This window comes from Corvus brachyrhynchos, unplaced genomic scaffold (genome assembly GCF_000691975.1).
Source record: "Corvus brachyrhynchos isolate BGI_N302 unplaced genomic scaffold, ASM69197v1 scaffold264, whole genome shotgun sequence".
Classification (NCBI taxonomy): Eukaryota; Metazoa; Chordata; class Aves; order Passeriformes; family Corvidae; genus Corvus; species Corvus brachyrhynchos.
Window position 1 is genome coordinate 607,506 of NW_008237648.1, and position 17,729 is coordinate 625,234.

The 17,729-nt window shown below is 39.1% G+C and overlaps 1 protein-coding gene across 10 annotated transcripts in view; it reads right to left on the reverse strand.

The window, feature by feature from the left end:
* The window catches only part of GOLGA4 (golgin A4), a 98,223-nt gene that overhangs the window by 57,260 nt on the left and 23,234 nt on the right, over nucleotides 1-17,729 (reverse strand). For 8 of the 10 annotated variants that reach the window (XM_017732046.1, XM_017732045.1, XM_017732043.1 and 5 more), the window contains exons 1-2: nucleotides 14,368-14,498; nucleotides 735-833 (exon numbers count right to left, since the gene is read on the reverse strand). In XM_017732046.1, the coding sequence (XP_017587535.1) occupies nucleotides 735-821 (87 nt within the window). In that variant the 5' untranslated portion in view covers nucleotides 822-833; nucleotides 14,368-14,498. Of the gene's footprint in view, nucleotides 1-734; nucleotides 834-14,367; nucleotides 14,499-17,729 lie in introns of those variants that run through there. The other 2 variants (XM_008631950.2, XM_017732048.1) reach the window with 2 other exon arrangements.

Here is a 17,729-nt window from a genome sequence, read left to right on the forward strand (position 1 = left end):
GCCATTCCAGTCCTGTGCCAATAATAAGAATACAGCTTTGTATGTGCCTATATCAGGAAGCAGAAGTCTGACTTCCTCCCTATACTTGCTTCTTTTTCTTCAATTCTTGCCTCTTCTCACCGAGCTTTCCCACTTATATATGGTGAAGACAACATTTCCAGGCAAAGAAACATATATTTAAAGCAAAATCTAATTATTAAAAAAAAAAGACTATTCATCCTCACAATGGTAACTGCTAGGTTACCAACTAAACATAGATTAACTTCTGTCTCTATGTGAAATAATTATTTCCTGCTACCATTAGTCGTAAATGACATGCTATATTTCACTGTACACAGCAAAAAGCATGTAAGTTTTACACATAACCAATCCCAATGTTAATTCTATCCATTTGTCTTGAAATACATACAGACATACACAAATACGAAGAGGAAATTTCTATGCAACAAACATACAAACTTGTGCAACAGTTATTTAAATTTGTGTAGAGTATTGTTACCTGTATAAGAGAAAATACGTTAATTTTTTAATGTTACAGTAAATTCACATCATACAGCATACCAGCCAGGAGCTATCAGGTACTAACTCTGTGGAATTTAGTGCAGGGTTAGCAACAAGGTAGTTAAGACAGAGGTCTTTGTGAGAACAAGCCACAAGCAACTAAGTTCGCCTTCTAGTACATTACTCTCCTCCACCTGCTAAAGGCATCACTAGGAGGGGTGGGGAGGACTCACCACACCGTCACTCTGTGGCTTAGGTTGTTTGGTGGGATCCAAAGCAAAGATAGTATACTCAGAGAGAAAAGCAGGTTCTGCTATCATCCCCGCTAACAGCTGTCATTCCATGCAAAAAGGAGGAAAATGAAAATAAATCAAGCAATAAAGAACATTGCAAAATTTTACTCAATTTTTCCATGCTATTAAAAATGTAATAAAACAATACAGCAGTTTATGAGACAACAGATATTGATAAAGGGAAGACATAACCAGAAAATATGCACTAGATCATTTCAGAACAGCCAAAGTACAGTTTTGATCATTTAGAAATAAACAAGCATGCTATTTAAAAGACAGATCCTAGTTTAGCCCAAGATAAAAACTATGTTTCAGGCATTGATACTGTAATTTTTTTAAAGCTTCTGTGGATAAGCTGCCTTCATACGCCACTGAGCCCTATTTGCTCTCAGGTATCCATGAACAACTTATTATTCTAAAAATTCTATCAGTATTTCAGTTATACACAATATAAAATGTTTGCTTTTGACTGCTTATCATCTAGTGCTCTTATACACTAGAATTCTGTCTACATTTTAAAAAATTCCTTACAATTTTTTTTAAACTACTAGCAGACTATTTTGTAAAAATACCATGAGTTGAATTATCAAGTCAGTATCTAAGAAGAGATAGAAATTCCTAGAGGTGAAAACATGAAGTGAAGAGACTGGAATTTGAATTCAAATTGGATATATATATGTAATGCAATGCAATCTAATGCATTTAGGATGCTGTAACTGAGTTGAGAAAAATATTCTTCTCATGCTCATACTGACATACAGAAGTTCAAGGTTTAACTTCCTTACAGCTTGAGATTTCAGACTCAACTGCTGACTGAACCAAAACACTAAATAAAACAAAATTATTCTGAAATAATGAGACAAACCCCTCTATCAAGTTACTAAACAGTACTTTTAGTAATCCAATAGTAATATAAGTTAGGAGTTAAATTTACTTTTTTTTGTGACGATTACATTGACTCCAGTGCTGTAGCAGATTAATTACATAAATTCAAATTAAGATAGAATAATATTTTCATGGGTTAGATCTGAAAGGCTACACGACTTTCAATTTATGTTCACAAAACCCTTTCAAAAACGTAAGAAGAGGTAAATGTTCAGTGACAGCCATATACAATAAACAGCCTCAAATTTGCCAATAACTAGTTATGTCCAACAAACTCAACTGAAACTTCTCACTTTTAAGTTACTACAAAGATGAGCTGCTAATAAAAAAGATGGTCACATTCTTCATGCTCTCAATCTTCTTCACTCCCCTGGGGCCTCAACACACTTGCCCTGTGCATTCACTGTGGTAGCAAGCACACACTGAGTTTGTTGTCCTCTCTCAGCCTGTTAGAAGTATAATTCTTAAGAGTAAGCTGTGCTAAAGCTCCTGATATATATATATATATATATATATATGTGTGTGTGTGTAAATATGTACATATATATATATGTACCTGTGTGTGTATATATATATATATGTACATATATATATGCACACATGTGTGGGTATGTTTTTTTTCAGGTGAAGAAGACTTAAGTTTTTTCCTCCTCTGAGCTTTCAGACAAGACAAAAATAAGGAAACTGACAAGTGATAATTCCAGAAAATCTTCAAGTGTTGATGGTCGTAAAAGCTCTTGCTCCTCTTGAAAGGGCATATGCCAATAAGAGAAAAGACATATACTAGGTATACACAAGTGTACAAACATACAGCAGCAATACTACAAGCAAGCCTGATTGTCTCATGAATTAGAAGCATGCAAATTCACAAATAAAATTATGATATTTTTTAGGATAAAAATTACTTTGCACGTTTGGAGAAGACCAAACATGCAAAGGTTAAGAAGATGAAACAGTTTGCAAAGCACTGATAAATGGATTACATAAATATTATTAACCAAAAGATTATGAACATTTTCAACATGTAACATATATTATCTTCAGCTTAGTTAAATCACTTCTAACATGACCATCAAGAACTTCACGAATCACAGACAACTCAAATTATCTCTTCACAGTAACAGCCTGCTAGTGCTCAAAAGATTAAGTTGTGACATTTCACCATAGCATTACTCTGCCTAATCCTAATCGCATTATTTAGTACCCTAAAAGCCTGCATTAAGAAGAATTTCTATTTGATCTCTAACAAGTTCATCCCCCACAAAAAAGATGGTCTGTCAGTTTGTTCAGCATCTATGAACTGTTACATTTTCAGTCATCCCTGGAAATCCATGACCGTGTTAGTGCAGCCAAGTTCAGGAGGCTCAGACATAAATCTCAAATCCATTCTTTCATAAAACGTTCATTATAAAACCCAAAACATACAGGTAAGATGACAAAGAACTTTTAAGCAATGGCACAAGTTCATTTTTAAAAATTCACTCAAACTATCTGGTAGACTGATAGGGATATGCAACCCTGTTTTAACAGGGTAAGAAGATCCAAAGCATCCACTGCCTAAAATATGCCAATCCATATTACAGTTATGATTTTGAGAAAAAGGAAATTGATGCAGTACTGCTTGAGTTTGCAGACATACAACTCCAGGGTCTCCATTGTAACTAAAAGTTTACACAAAAGAGTAGAATGCAATTTAAAATTCTGTTTTGTTTCCCTGATGTTGATCAGATGCAAGAACATTTCTAAATCATCTCAGCTTTGCCCTACTCTTTCTTGAGTAAAGGCAAGCACAGAAGGGAAGGAGCCTTCCTTTCCTCAGTTTTCAACAAAAAGACAGATTGTCCTCAAGACAATTGGCCTCCTGAGCTAGTAGACAGACAGAGAATAGACCCCCTGCAAATCCAGAAGGAAGCAGTTAGTGACCTGCTGAGCCACTTAAAATGCTCACAAGGCTGTGGGAGCAGATGGGATCCATCGTAGGGTGCTGAGGGAGCTGGCAGAAGAGATCATGAAGACACTCTCCCTCACTTATAATCAGTCTTGGCTAACTGGGGAGGTCCCAGATGACTGGAAACTGACCATTGTAATGCCCATACATCAGAAGGACCAAAACAAGGATCCGGGAAACTACAGGCCTGTCAGCCTGACCTCAGTGCCCAGCAACATTATGAACAGATCATCTTGAGTGCCATCACACAGGACCTACAGGACAGCCTAGGAATCAGACCCAGCCAGCATGGATTTAGGAGAGGCAGGTCCTGCCTAACCAACCTGATCTCCTTTTATGACCAGGTGACCTGCCTGGTACATGAGGGGAAGGCTGTGGATGTTGTCTACCTGGACTTCAGCAAAGCCTTTGACACCATCTCCCACAGTATAATCCTGGAAAAGCTGGCAGCCCATGGCTTGGACAGGTGCACATTTTTCTGGGTTAAGAACTGGTTGGATGGCCGGGCCCAGACAGTGGTGGTGAATGGTGCTGCCTCCAGTTGGTGGCCAGTCACTAGTGGGGTCCCCCAGGGATCTGTGTCAGGCCCAGTCCTGTTTAAAATCGTTATCACTGATCTGGATGAAGGGATCAAGCCTACCATTAGCATATTTGAAGATAACACCAAGTTGGGTGTGAATGTCAGTCTGCTGGAGGGTAGGAGAGCTCTGCAGAGGGACCGGGACAGGCTGGATCCATGGGCTGAATCCAATGATATGAGGTTTAACAGACCAAGTGCCGGGTCCTGCACTTCAGTCACAACAACCCCCTGCAGCACTACAGGCTGGGGACAGAGTGGCTGGACAGTGGCCAGGCAGAAAGGGGATGCTGACTGATGGCAGACTGACCATGAGCCAGCAGTGTGCCCTGGTGGCTAAGAAGGTCAAAGGCATCCTGGCCTGGATCGGGAATAGTGTGGCCAGCAGGACCAGGGAAGTGATTCTTCCCCTGTACTCAGCACTGGTGAGGCCAGACCTTGAGTACAGTGTCCAGTTCTGGGCCTCTCAATTTAGGAAGGATGTTGAGATGCTGGAGCATGTCCAGAGAAGGGCAACAAGGCTGGTGAAGGGTATGGAACACAACTCCTATGAGGAGTGGCTGGAGGGGCTGGGGGTGTTTTGGCTGGAGAAAAGGAGGCTCAGGAGAGACCTTTTCACTCTCTACAACTGCCTGAAAGGAGGTTGTAGCCATGTGGGGGTCTGTCTCTTCTCCCAGGAAACGAGTGACAGTCTTAAGCTGCACCAGAGGAAGTTTAGGTTTAGGAGGTTTAGGAGGACATTAGGAAGAAGTTCTTCACAGAAGGAGTGATTGGGCATTGGAATGGTTTGGCCAGGGAGGTGTTGGAGTCACTGTTCCTGGAGGTGCTTACGAAAACACTGGATGTGGCACTTAGTGCCATGGTCTAATTGATAAGGTGGTGTTAGGTCACAGGTTGAACTTGATGATCTAAAAGGTCTTATCCAACCCGCTTAATTCTGTGATTCTGTGAGCCAACCCTACAAATAAAGAAGGGCAGAACAATACTGCGGCAAAACAGTGATCACTCTATCAATATGAAATTTCAAAATATTTCCTCTTCAGTAGCCAAGATGAGAGATTCACACTTCAAATAGTTATGAAAGACAGAATATATTCAGTCATGGTCCAAGAGTGGTATTTCTTCAACACATTTAGAACTGGTTGCATTTGCCCATTAGTGAGTTCATCCTCCACTCTCCAATGTTAAGTGACCAATAATGAAAATATTTAAAGATTTGCTTACAGTATTATTACTCTGACAGCTCATAACCTGCTACATATTTAGTTAAATTACAGGCAGAGCTCTCTAGTGAGTCCTGTAATTACACTATTTAATGCTTTCCAATATTTACATGTGTTTTTATCTGCATTTTTCATTTTTTTTTTCTACCATCTATTCAGTATGACTTTAAGAACAAACTGTCTAGTTAACTCAGGGGCAGGGGTGTTAGGGAAAGGGGTATTAAAAATCGCTAAAAAATTATTCACCTCTGCCTGTAAACAGACAAGAAACAGGCTGCTAGTCAGACAAAATTAAGTAGTATTACCACAAAAGATTCTTGTGCTTCAAGATTTGTCCTAAAACCCACTCTGAATTATCTTGACAGCTTCAGGAACATTAAAGACATCTGGTGCTATACTGTCTAATGTATCACTAGCATCACATCAGCACTAAGCTGGTACTGTGATCAAAAAAACTAGACAAGCAGAGAATCAACTGAGATGAAGCATACCGTAAACAGAACATAGAAAGATAAAAGTCATTCTTTACCCTTCTCTAATCCTAAGAAAGCCATCATATCACACTTGAAGCTTGCGATAGAAATCCTACTAAGATCTTCCAACATTTTGTTTCAAACATACTCTGGAAGGAGTGGCTGATACACCTGAAGGCTGTGCTGCCATTTAGCAGGACGTTTAGCTGGAGAATTGGGCACAGAGAAACCTAATGAAGTTCAACAAGGGGACTGCACCTGGAAAAGAATAATCCCAAGTATGAGTACAGGTTGGGGGCTGATCTACTAGAGAGCAGCACTGCAGAGAAGCACCTTGGAGTCTCGGTGGAGTCTCAAGTTGACTACGAGCCAGCAGTGCCCTAGCAGCTAGGAGAGCCAGTGGTATCCTGGGGTATATGAGGAAGATTGTTCCCAGCAGGTTGAGGGAGGTGATCCTCCCCCTCTACTCAGCCCTAATAAGACAACATTGGAGTGCTGTATCGAGTTCTGCGCTCCTCAGTACAATGAAGATAAGGAAGTACAGGAGAGGATCCAGCAGAGGGCCACAAAGATAAGTAGGGGTCTGGAACATCTTTCTCACAAGGAAAGACTGCAGGAGCTGGGCCTGTTTTAGTCTAAAGAAGAGAAGACAGAGAAGGGATCTAATCAATCCATACAAATACCTCAAAGAAGGTTGTCAAGAGGATGGTACCAGACTTTTCAGTGGTGCCCAGCAACAGGACAAGGAGTAATGGCCATAAACTAAACCACAGGAAGTTCCACCACAACATGAGGAAGAACTTCTTTATACTTAGGGTAGCAGAACACTGAAACAGGCTGCCTAGGGAGGTCATAGAGTGTCCATCTCTGGAGACATTCAAAACCTACCTGGACACACTCCTTTCCTGTGTAACCTGCTCAAGGTGACCCTGCCTTGGCAGAGTTGGACTACATGACCTCCAGAGGTTCCTTCCCATCGTACCAATTCTGTGATACTCCAGAGCAAATCATCTCCCTAGCCCATACTGACCTTAATCTCAAGCACTGAATTTATAGGCTGAAGGCTGTTGAGGACTACAACTGGTACAAGTATCTCAGTGTACAGTTGCACTGCAAGCTACAGGTTGTGGCCTGGGTGGGGGGAAATGGCTGAAACCCCCAGTGATGAGCCCTTTGCCCAATAAAAGGCACAGACTTGCTATGTCGGCTGGATGGTGGACAGTAACTCAGAGACTCCGTAGAACTCAATGAACAGTGAGAAGACCCCAGATCAAATATCACCATTAAAACAGGCACACAGAATGAAAGCCAGGTATTCCTTTGTTCAGGGTCCCTACCAGGAGACACTCAACTCCATCTGTCATTATATCACTGCACCATGATAAAAATTCTTAAAGGAAGCAGAGTCTAGGACTCTGCTACGAGAAACCTTGGGTCAAGGCAGTGAGGGAAACTTGCCTGACAGTGTGAGTGTGTGTGGAGTCAGGTGGGGCACCCATCAGCTCACTGGAGCTGCTTGTGGTGAAGGGGCTTCAGTCCCAGCAGCAAAAGCCTGGGGTGGTGCAAGTGTGACTGCCAGAGTGGCTCCTTGGTGGTCAAACAGGAAAGTTTCCTTAACAGGCTGTGACATCGCTGATCTTTTGTCACAATATTTAACTTACTCTGGTTTTTTGCAAGTAAAATCCTACTAAGCAACAAACATTTCTATCTTGGATAGAAAGTTGCAAATGAGCTAAAATGGTTGATGAAGCCAAATGCCAGATGACATTTACCTTATCAAAGGACACATAAAGTTATTGTTTAAATAACCTTCGTATTTTCAACATTCTGAACAGTTTTTGTAGCACTCAAGTTTGGTCTAAGTGAAGCAGCCTTACTTGATCTTTAAGGACTTTCTGAACTCCAGAAACAACTGTGTTCTTATTATTCTTATTATTCCTCCTCCCTCTGAAGAAATACCATGCTCAAATCTTCTTTTGCAAGGATTCTGATAAGTGAGGTACAAAGGCCAAAGTACATGCAATTCCTAGATCAAGAGCTTCCTTAATACGCTGTGAAAGAAAACCCAAAATCTAACAGGGATCAGAGTTTGACCCAAGTCTCACTGCTCTGGAGATGGCAGTAGTTGAATATTATACATGTTACATGCATATAATATGTTTGATTGCCAAAGGTAATTATTATTCCCTTTCAGAAAAAGAAGAGAATCAGTAGTTCCAAATTTTGTATTAACCTGTTATCAAGCAAATTTGGAAATTCATACTTCTTGTTAGCAAAGTGCATCATGGCATACGTGTATTTGTAGTATGTTAACACTTAAAAGATTCTGTAATTGTACACGACCAGTTTTGCTATGTTATATACCAGCACAGCAAGACAGAGAGAAGAGGATGAGACTACAAAAGTCATCGAAGAGAAAATTTTCTCATCTACTTCAGGGAGCTAGAAGATGTCAGCAATCAGCTAAAGGTTTAGTTTCGACTCTTACCGGAAAAAAGAATCATTCCCCAGAGTAAATTAAATAAATAAATTTGGTTATTTGTCCAAGGTGGTTGTCTTGGTTTGAAAGAGGTGTCTGCCAAGGAAGGCAGGAGCCTCCCTTGAAATGGAAAATGCAACCCCCTTCCCTCCGAATTATTATAATTTTGAAATTAAGGGGCTTTCAGGCAAAGATATGAGGAACAGGAATAACAATTCTTTACTATTTTATATATATACGTGTATAACAAGGCAAACAAACAACAATAACTATGGCAGTAACAGGCTCTCCGGAGCGAGCTCGGGGAGCACGCGGCACTGGTGGCCTGGGATCCCAGGGAGGGACGGAACAAAGGCTTCACAAACCCCTGGGCACCTGATCCTGGTGTCCGGCCGGACCCTCGGGAACAGCAGGGATGAGCACAAATCCCGGGTGGCAGACAAGATGTATTGAACTCCGGAGCTGCGGTAGGAGCCCCGGGATGTCTCAGTAGGCAGGGTGTGCAGAGCTACAGAGTAGCAAAGGCTCGAAGCAATGGTGGGGGCAGGGCGGCCGCAGCCCAGCTCCCCAGCGGGAAGGGAAAGGCAGGCTTGGGAATCCGGGGGGTTTCCCTGAGGCACCCAAGCAGATGGTGAAAAGGTCCCTCTTTTAGTAAGGTGGGGTATTAGAGTCCCAGTGCAACAGCCGCTCCAGTGAGCAAGCTCCACTCATGGTAGAAGGAAGGCAGCTGAAAGCAGAAGCCTCCAGCAGCAACGAACTCCCTCCACAAAGATGGGAGCCCTCCTCTCCCTCCGCCAAGAACACCAGCCAGCCAGGAGCTGTACCCAACCCTTTTTTCCCAGTTCAAATCTTGCAGCATTCCCCACTCTACACAAGAAAACCCCAGGTGAAAGAGAGTAACCAGAAGGACCCCTCCCCCTATGGCCAGGTCTTCTGTTTTTCTTAAGCACCCAGTAATTTGTCCCCCTGGCAACATACATGCGGAAAATTATTTAAGAGAAAAAGAAAATAGGAGAACTCCTAAAACCCCAACAGTGGTGAATGTCAGGAAAAAAAGTTGTGAATAATTCAGTAATTTTCTTATTTACAAAATACTTATTTATAAAAGCTTTGTGCAATTTGCAACATAATCTTTTTTGCCTTATCCCTGCTGTGATAAGGGAATAGGAAAAACTGAAGAGCTAAAATTTCAGGGGTTTCTCCCTACAATTAAAAAAGCCCCAAAATCTAGGAGAGAAGAACTGCACTTTAAGAAAAACGTAGTACGGAAATCAAATGCAAGGTCTTTTCTGGTTTGCTTTTAATTTTGATGAGCAACCTAAGCATGTTGGTGTATGTACCAGGAGTTGTAAAATACAAGTTTAGATTCAAACTAGCTTATGCAGCCTCCAAAATTTAGTCTTAAATATCAGAAAGGAAAAAAAGCACAGATATATCTGAACCACTACCATCTTTGCATACCAACACCTATTTAGCAGTACTTCAAATTAAGCATATGAATACAGAAAAGATGCAGGAATAACAAAGGTACTGAAGGAATATTATTACAGCTTTACTTGTCGTGCTTTATTAATAGCCAATCCTAGAGAAACATTTAAACTAATTTAATAACATTATATACCACTGAAGTGAGACCAAAAAATACCTTGACTAATTTATTTTTAGGTCTGTCTTGGGGTGACTGTATGATACTGTATCCCCTATCATCTGCCCTATGCCAGACATGAATCCTGTGCCTTTCTGTGTCTTTAAGCTGGGTCTGAGAGAAAGGGAGAAAAAAGAAACCCGAGCAGTTTTGTGTTCAAGGACACAGCTATACACTCCCCTGCATTCCCGGCTGCTACAGAGCAGAGGAAAGCACCTTTCTGCTTTTTCCCAGCTCTCAGTTCCTTTTCTCAGGAGAGAGACGGAGAGTTAAACTCCTTTGCTTTTCAGCTAGTCTGCAAGCTGAGGCAAGAAAGTTTTTTTTTCCCCTGGGTCTTTGGTTTCTTCTTCTTCTTTTCTGGACTGTTCAGCAACACCAGAACATCATCCAGAAGACCCTACACCGTGGCCTGGAGGGGCCCATGCCGAAACCCAGCTCCAGAGAGGAGAGAGCCACACCCACAAAGGACTTGGAATTTTACCAGGTTTCTCTCCACAGCAAGAGGTTTTATTATTTAGCATTATCCTTTTTTCTGTGCCTGTGCGCACTCTGCTTGTTAAATAAATAACTTTTTTTTTCACTTTCCTCCAAGGAAAATCCTTTCCAAACCTGGTGGGGGAGGGGTGGCTATAACCTGCCTTCTATCAGAGAACGTTCATTTCAGACGTTCCTCTGAATATGTCTCAAACCGGGACAAGGTCTGGGAGCTATATATATTGTGCTCTGCTGTCACTTCCATAACACTCATGAGGATGTCAATGATACTTGGATCTGCATGACTGGGAGGTCATCCACAGCAATATATCAGCTGTTTGCTGTCAGCTGGTAGCAAACTAGCACTAGCTTTGTTATCTTCTGCAGTTGGGCCTTGTATACTTGTAAACAAGTATATTGTAGAATAAAAAGAACATTTTTCACTTCCAGGAACTATAGTGAATACGACTGATGTATTTCACCTCAAACTCTGTTCAAAGTCAATGCGGTAACAGTTTGAAAACCAATCACTAGTCTTCCCCAGAAAAAACTGGAATCACTAAGTAAGCATATTTGAATAGTCTAGGGCTGTTTTCAAACAGCAGCGTACCAACTCAGAAAGCATTGGATACACAAATTGTCTGAAGAAGTTCTATGGAAGTAGTTTTACCTCACAGTGTAGTCATATTTTACAAGCTACGTGCAATAAGAGAATACAGAACTAGGCAGAGGTCTGCTTTTTCCTATACATGAAAAGATTATGAGGTTTTCTGTAATACTTCTACTGGAGATCCACATATCTAATAAAATACAAGCTGAAGAGGAAAGCTGGCATGAAAAAGAAACTGACCTGGTATTCCATAAATGGAGCATACAAGCTGTAGGTTTATTTTAAATTGTAACATCTTGGGATTTTGAAATATTAAAAAAATCTTATCATTGTAGAATATAAAGCAAGAATGTTTGCATATATGTTTTATTATAAATCTTTGATCAGACTAATGATGCCATTTACAACTGTAATTAATTCTGAAATTGTTTTTATTATAAAAATATACTGAGAATAAACCAAAGATTTCATGTGTAATAGTTGGAACTTTCATACTACAGAAGCAAAAATAAAAAAACCTGATCTATTTAAAGACACACTAAAACATAGCTCACAGAGGACACAAACCATACAAAAGAATAATGAAACACTAATTTTGCTTAGCTTTCAGTACTAAAAGGGTTAGCAATTATTCATGAACTGCAAAATGTTTTAGCATACAATACTCTTCAACCAAATATTTTCACTGTATCAAATGTCCAACAGTTCACTGTAATGCCACTGTCATTGACACCTGCGCATAACACAATTGCTTGGTCAAATGAGAACACTGCAAAAAAAATGTGCTCTAAAAGACATAATGTGCCCATATAATCAGGGCATGTATTTTCAGTGACAATATGCAATAACTGCATCTTATTTAAGCATAGTATACTGCTGCTGAACTGAATTTTATGAAAATCTAATCCAACAAACACATTGCAAAGATTATTTGCTTTTAATCATACCACCAACATTTATGAGAATTTTTTGGAGAAACTAAATTTCTCGTCTTAATCATTTAAACTTAATTTTTTACAAAATTTTCCATTTGATTTTGTAAAACCAGACCTTACCAAAAAAGCAAGAGGTTTTCATCCCCTTAGGACTTCACTACTTCCTGAATTTCTAATTAAAGGATGTGTTTCACAAGTAAAACTGTTATGGCAGCTCCCCTAAGACCAAGGATAACTGTAAATCTGAGGATACTTTAGTACTTCTGTTTCCACTCTTAATCTTATTTCTCCTTCTGTCTCTCTGGTCATTCCAGTCTAACCACTCTGTTCAGAGATACATGTTCTTCCAATGTAACTTGGCATGTGCTATGGGGAATCCTTTGCTTCTCTTGTTTATCTGGAATAGCAGTCTGAAAATGGAGTTTGCTGGGGACAACACATATCTAATTAAGTAAATGTAGCTCTCAATAGAAATTATGAACACTACAGAAAGCATTGATACATACAGGTGAAATGTCTGTAGCATCCAACAAAATTTTAAAAAATATGTATCTTTTAAATATGTTATCCAAATTGTGAAAAGAACTATTATTTTTTTACTAAATCAATTGATTAAATTGAAAAAGAAGGTAAGCCTTCAGGCTCACATACCTTTTTCAGATTTGGAATAAAAGCAACCATCTTCAAAAATCAACCCAAGGTCAGGAATAGTATTCTGCCTTTCAGTCAACCAGTAAGTATTTGAGCAGAAAAACAGCTGGCATTAGTACAATAAAAGGGTGAGGAGTGTTACCAGTGAATTTTTTTCCTTTGTTTCTCAGTGAAAAAGGAAGGAAGATTTCTTCCATTTGTGGAGGCAGCACCAAGTTAATGACAGACAAAGAACAGTGATTCAGTTGCACAGAAGAACATGACTCATGGCTTCAATACTTCATATTCTCCTAAGCTTTTGCCTCTTAAAAAGTCAGAAAACCTTGGCCAAATCAGTTCTTTAACATCCTGCACAATGTACAATAAATTAAAAAAAAAAAAAAGAGGGGAATCAATTCTCAGTACCAACTCACTCCTTCTAGACCACAGCAGTAGTTCTCATGTGGCAATATGCTACTTCTGTACCCTGCATTAAGAACAGAAAACTATCCTTACGGAAAATATTGGTAATTTATCCTGGGTGACACTGCTTGCTAACATTCTGGAGCACCAGTTAACAGAAAATCTTTCTCCAGGAAGAGAGGAAATTCATTACAGACATACATACATACATACATATACATATATCTCACAGTAGAGAAAATAAGTACTTACTAGAAAATACCAAAATACAAAATCAAATCATGAAGTAGTTTCCCTTTAATTTCTATTATTGCAGGGAGCAAACTGCGAAGCTGTAATCACTGATAGCATTCATAATGAAATCTATTACAAATTTCAGGCATAGCTGATTATGTCCTAAAGAAAACATGGTGTTAAAAATTAAAGTGGATTGTTCCACTGCAAGAAAACACATTATTTTTTGTGGGAAAATGAAGCAATTGAATTTTCTGACTAGGACACAACATTTCCGCTGAAAAATATGCTACCAGCTTATGTCCATGCCCACTAAGTCAGGGAAATTTTTTGTTTGTTTGTATTTGTTGCCTTTTTTCAAATCAAGCCACTTCAAAAGAGCTGTAGTACTCACTGTGAAACGAGGTAAGTCCAGATTATCTTCTTTGTTTGCTTTATTATGCAAGTCATCATATTACCCATCATCCTGATAATTATTTTAATCATATTTTATGACTGATAATTTAGACTCGGTTTATTGTTTAGGTTTTTTTGGGGGGGTGAGGAGGGCTGGGTTGCTTTTTATTTTGGGGGCAGGGCACAGAGGAAATGGGGTGGGGGAAATAACTTTGAGTTTGATACTTATTACTGGCATGGTTAGCAACAATCACAAATGCTCTGTTTAAAACTTTTGGATCATCCACCTCAGATTACCTGGATTCACCTAGGCTTTTCAACCAAAAGCAGGACAAAAATGAAGTTAGTCTCTCTGAATGTATCTTTTGTCCCACTACCTCACTGAGTTCAGTTCAGGAGTAAGATTTTTAAGACCTGAAGACTTAAAACATTTCCTCATCTGGGGGTTAATCACTACAGGTTAAAGATCTGTTTTATTAATATTAAACACTTTAGTATTCAACCTAAAAAATAGACTATTCACATCTATAAATGCATAGGAAATAGTGAGATTGAGGAATTAAAAAAAAAAAAAAGCACCAAAGGACACAATGTTAGAATTTTTTAAGCTGAAAAACAGAGAAAACCAGTTCTCTACTGACCTCTTTGTCTGGTGTTAAAGTGCCTTCATCATTCTGATCTGTAAATGAAGTTGGCCTGATTCTGTTGCCAGTTGATGGAGGGGATTTGGAAGGGACCTACAGAGAGATCATGTATATCAACAAGTAATACTATTAATTCCAGAATAATTATTCTGCATCATAATTTATTTCAACAATTACTAACTATATAATCCCAGTAAAGCCTAGTCTAGATCTTTTTAAAGAAAAAAAACGTATCTAACAAGTTCTACCTTACTACAAGGTCTCCAGAGCAGAATGTGTCATGAATCAGCCACAAGAACATGCAATGGGTTATTTAGATTATTTCTCACTATGGTCCTCTTAGACCATATTTGAAAAACCAGCCTCCTAATATTTTAGGAACATATTACAGTTGCTTACGGTTTAAAAGTTTTGTGATTTGACAGGGATTCAAGCATTTACAAGTGGAATAGCATCTGATCACGAATTTAGAAAATTAAAAACAAAAATATGACACAAAAAAAATTTATAAACATTAAATTTGTAACATTTATAAAATTGAATCTAAACAATGAAAAAGGGCAGAAGAAATTACTATATTTTCAGATGTCAATATGTACTTGTTTTTCCTATCTGAACTAAAAATCTGTTCAGAGAAATTTTACAACTTCATGCAAACTGAGATTCTAACACACCAATTCAAACAAACCACCTTGCCAGCCTCATAATTCAAACTTCAAATATAAAATCTCAGTATAAATAGAATGAGTAGTAAAGTATCAACAAGCATATCTATAAAAAAAAAAGGAATTAGCAAGATCTCTCATTACCTATTCCAAGAGGCTGGAAGAATTGTGGGCTCAAAACATTTCCAGCATGTGTGCAGGGGAAGGGAAAGTTCAGGCCTTGCTTTGATGAGGTGATGCCCTGTTCCACACACCCCATGCCTCTGGACCTGTATCCCAGCCCTGCAGTGGCTGCCAATATCTGGCACACCGGAGGAAATGTGCCACACTCCACCCCTGGAGCCCCAGTCCAGCCCCAGAGTGGTCAGACGATCAGAAGTTCCACCTGGGGGAAGGGCCCAAGGGCACTTGACCCGGGATATATAAGGCAAGCACATGCATGTCTTGACTCTACCTCCTCTTGAAATTTCTATCAGCTGAACACTGCTGAAAACAGGAGGGGTAGCTATATCAAAATTATTCTATAATCTGTCATAGTTAGAGGTCTGATGAGGTAGACCAATGTCCCAACCCAAAAATACTACTCAAAAGTCAAACAGCTTAACGAGTACCAAACAGCTATTTACCATGAAAGCTTTACGTATTGCTGAAAAAAATCATACCAAAGTATTCATAGGGTTTGTAAAAAAATTGTTCTATTCATGTAGCGGATATGAGTAGAGCAGAGAGGGTATAGAGCATAGTGAGTGAAGCCCCTCTACAACAGGGTATAGGAAAGAGCAAAAATGAATGCAAACATGAGTTTCAGAAACTAAGAAATTGTAATAGTTAGGAAAATCTGATCTGAAAACGTTTTGACAGGAAGTAATGCATTTTAAGGATCTGAATTACTAAAAGCAAAGGAAAAAAGCATATCCCACACTGTTTGCAAGACTACAGTATATTTTATAAGCCTCAAAACTTCACTTCGTCCTCCTTCAGAGAATCTGTTTTCAGATAAGATACAAGAAATGAGAAGACAAACCTATTTTACTTCTAAGATCAATTTTAACTATTTCCCCCTAGTGTCCCATGAGAGCAACTGAAGAGTAAGAAACATTGCAAGACAACTATTTTACATGAAAGTAAAAATATGCAGTAATTTTTTGCTTCTGCCTTTCCACTTATGTCAACCCTTGAGTTACATAATCTGCTCTGTCCACAGTACAGCACACTAGGTCTATACACTAGGTATAATTTATCATAAGCCCTCGTATCAGGTTTCAGGGTATTTGTCAATGTTAATTTTTCAAGAGCCAGATAAAGACTGAAGTATATTACACTGTTGGGTGCATACATGCATGTAGGCCCATATTTATTCAGTAGGATGCTTTTAAGCAAGTACCAACTCTTGAACACATGCACTGAGTATCCTGAACTATGTGGATTACAATACCCTGAACTAAATGGATTACAATACTGTGTGAAAGGTATCATAATTTAGCTGCTGCATATTGAAAACAGTAAACTCTGCAGCTCAATCTTTTTACACTGTACTGAAAGTTCACCACATATGGCAATTAAGACAGCACTCTGAACTGCAACTAACAAAAATATACTTCACTAACTAGAGAAGGCACAAAATTAATAACTATGGAAGGCCTTAAAGTAAGACTCAACAAGCTACATAAAACTTCACAATAGATCCATTTCCAAGAATCTTACTTCTATTTCACAAATGAGTGATTCAAAGAATACAACATAACTGAATGTCAGCAGTTTTGAAACCATGGTCTAATACTGAGACTATGCAGTGCCAAATCTCCCAGTGGCTCAGATTACATTCAGATCAAGCCCAGGCAACTAATCACTTATTTGTCAAATTAACTAAATTACCTGCCTGTAGCTTAACATTCACAGAATTCAGAGTTTATTTCAGTTTTATACTTTTAGATTCCAAGATACAAAGGATACTTAACCTAGCAATAAGACACAGGCAGACATTACCAGAAGACTTTGCCAATAGGAAGTTAACTTGTTGAAGTCTTTCTACCCAAAATTTGCTAAGAGAGAATTTATTCTGCTTGGACACACACGTGAAATCATTACAACGTTTTTGTGGCCACTGTCACTTGGACAGATACTCTGCACACGTGTTATATCTAGTGTCTATCATTATCACTTAAAAACAGCCGTTTCTAGAATCCAACATTTGTAATAATGTAGTGAAAGTACATGCAAGAGAAAAATGTTATGACTAGAACAAATAAATAAATGCCTTGTTCTGATTTATACTATACGCTCAATTAATCTACAGTTTAAAAAAATCCAAGAATAAGGCTGAGGTAAGCAAACCAGCCCTCTAAAACATGGAAACAGAAGGGACGCACAGAACTGAAAGAATAAACACTAAGATGAGAGAAAAGGATAACGAGGGACCTCAATGCTGGTTTGTTATTCAGTGCACCTGAAAGTATCATTACGCTAAATGCTAAGGAAGAAACCCATTTCTGTTTCATTCTGTTTGATGTTCAAGCAAGTGATGGTTTTTACATTCCTCCGCAAGTCAGCCTTTGTAACTCGGCCAAAACGAAGCACGGTCTCTGGCATGAGGCGGATGGGTAACAACAAACATAGATGTCGAAGTTCTAGCGAAACCACGCTGACAGCGACCCGGGGCGCGACTCCCGACAGCCGACCGACCCCGGAGCCTTC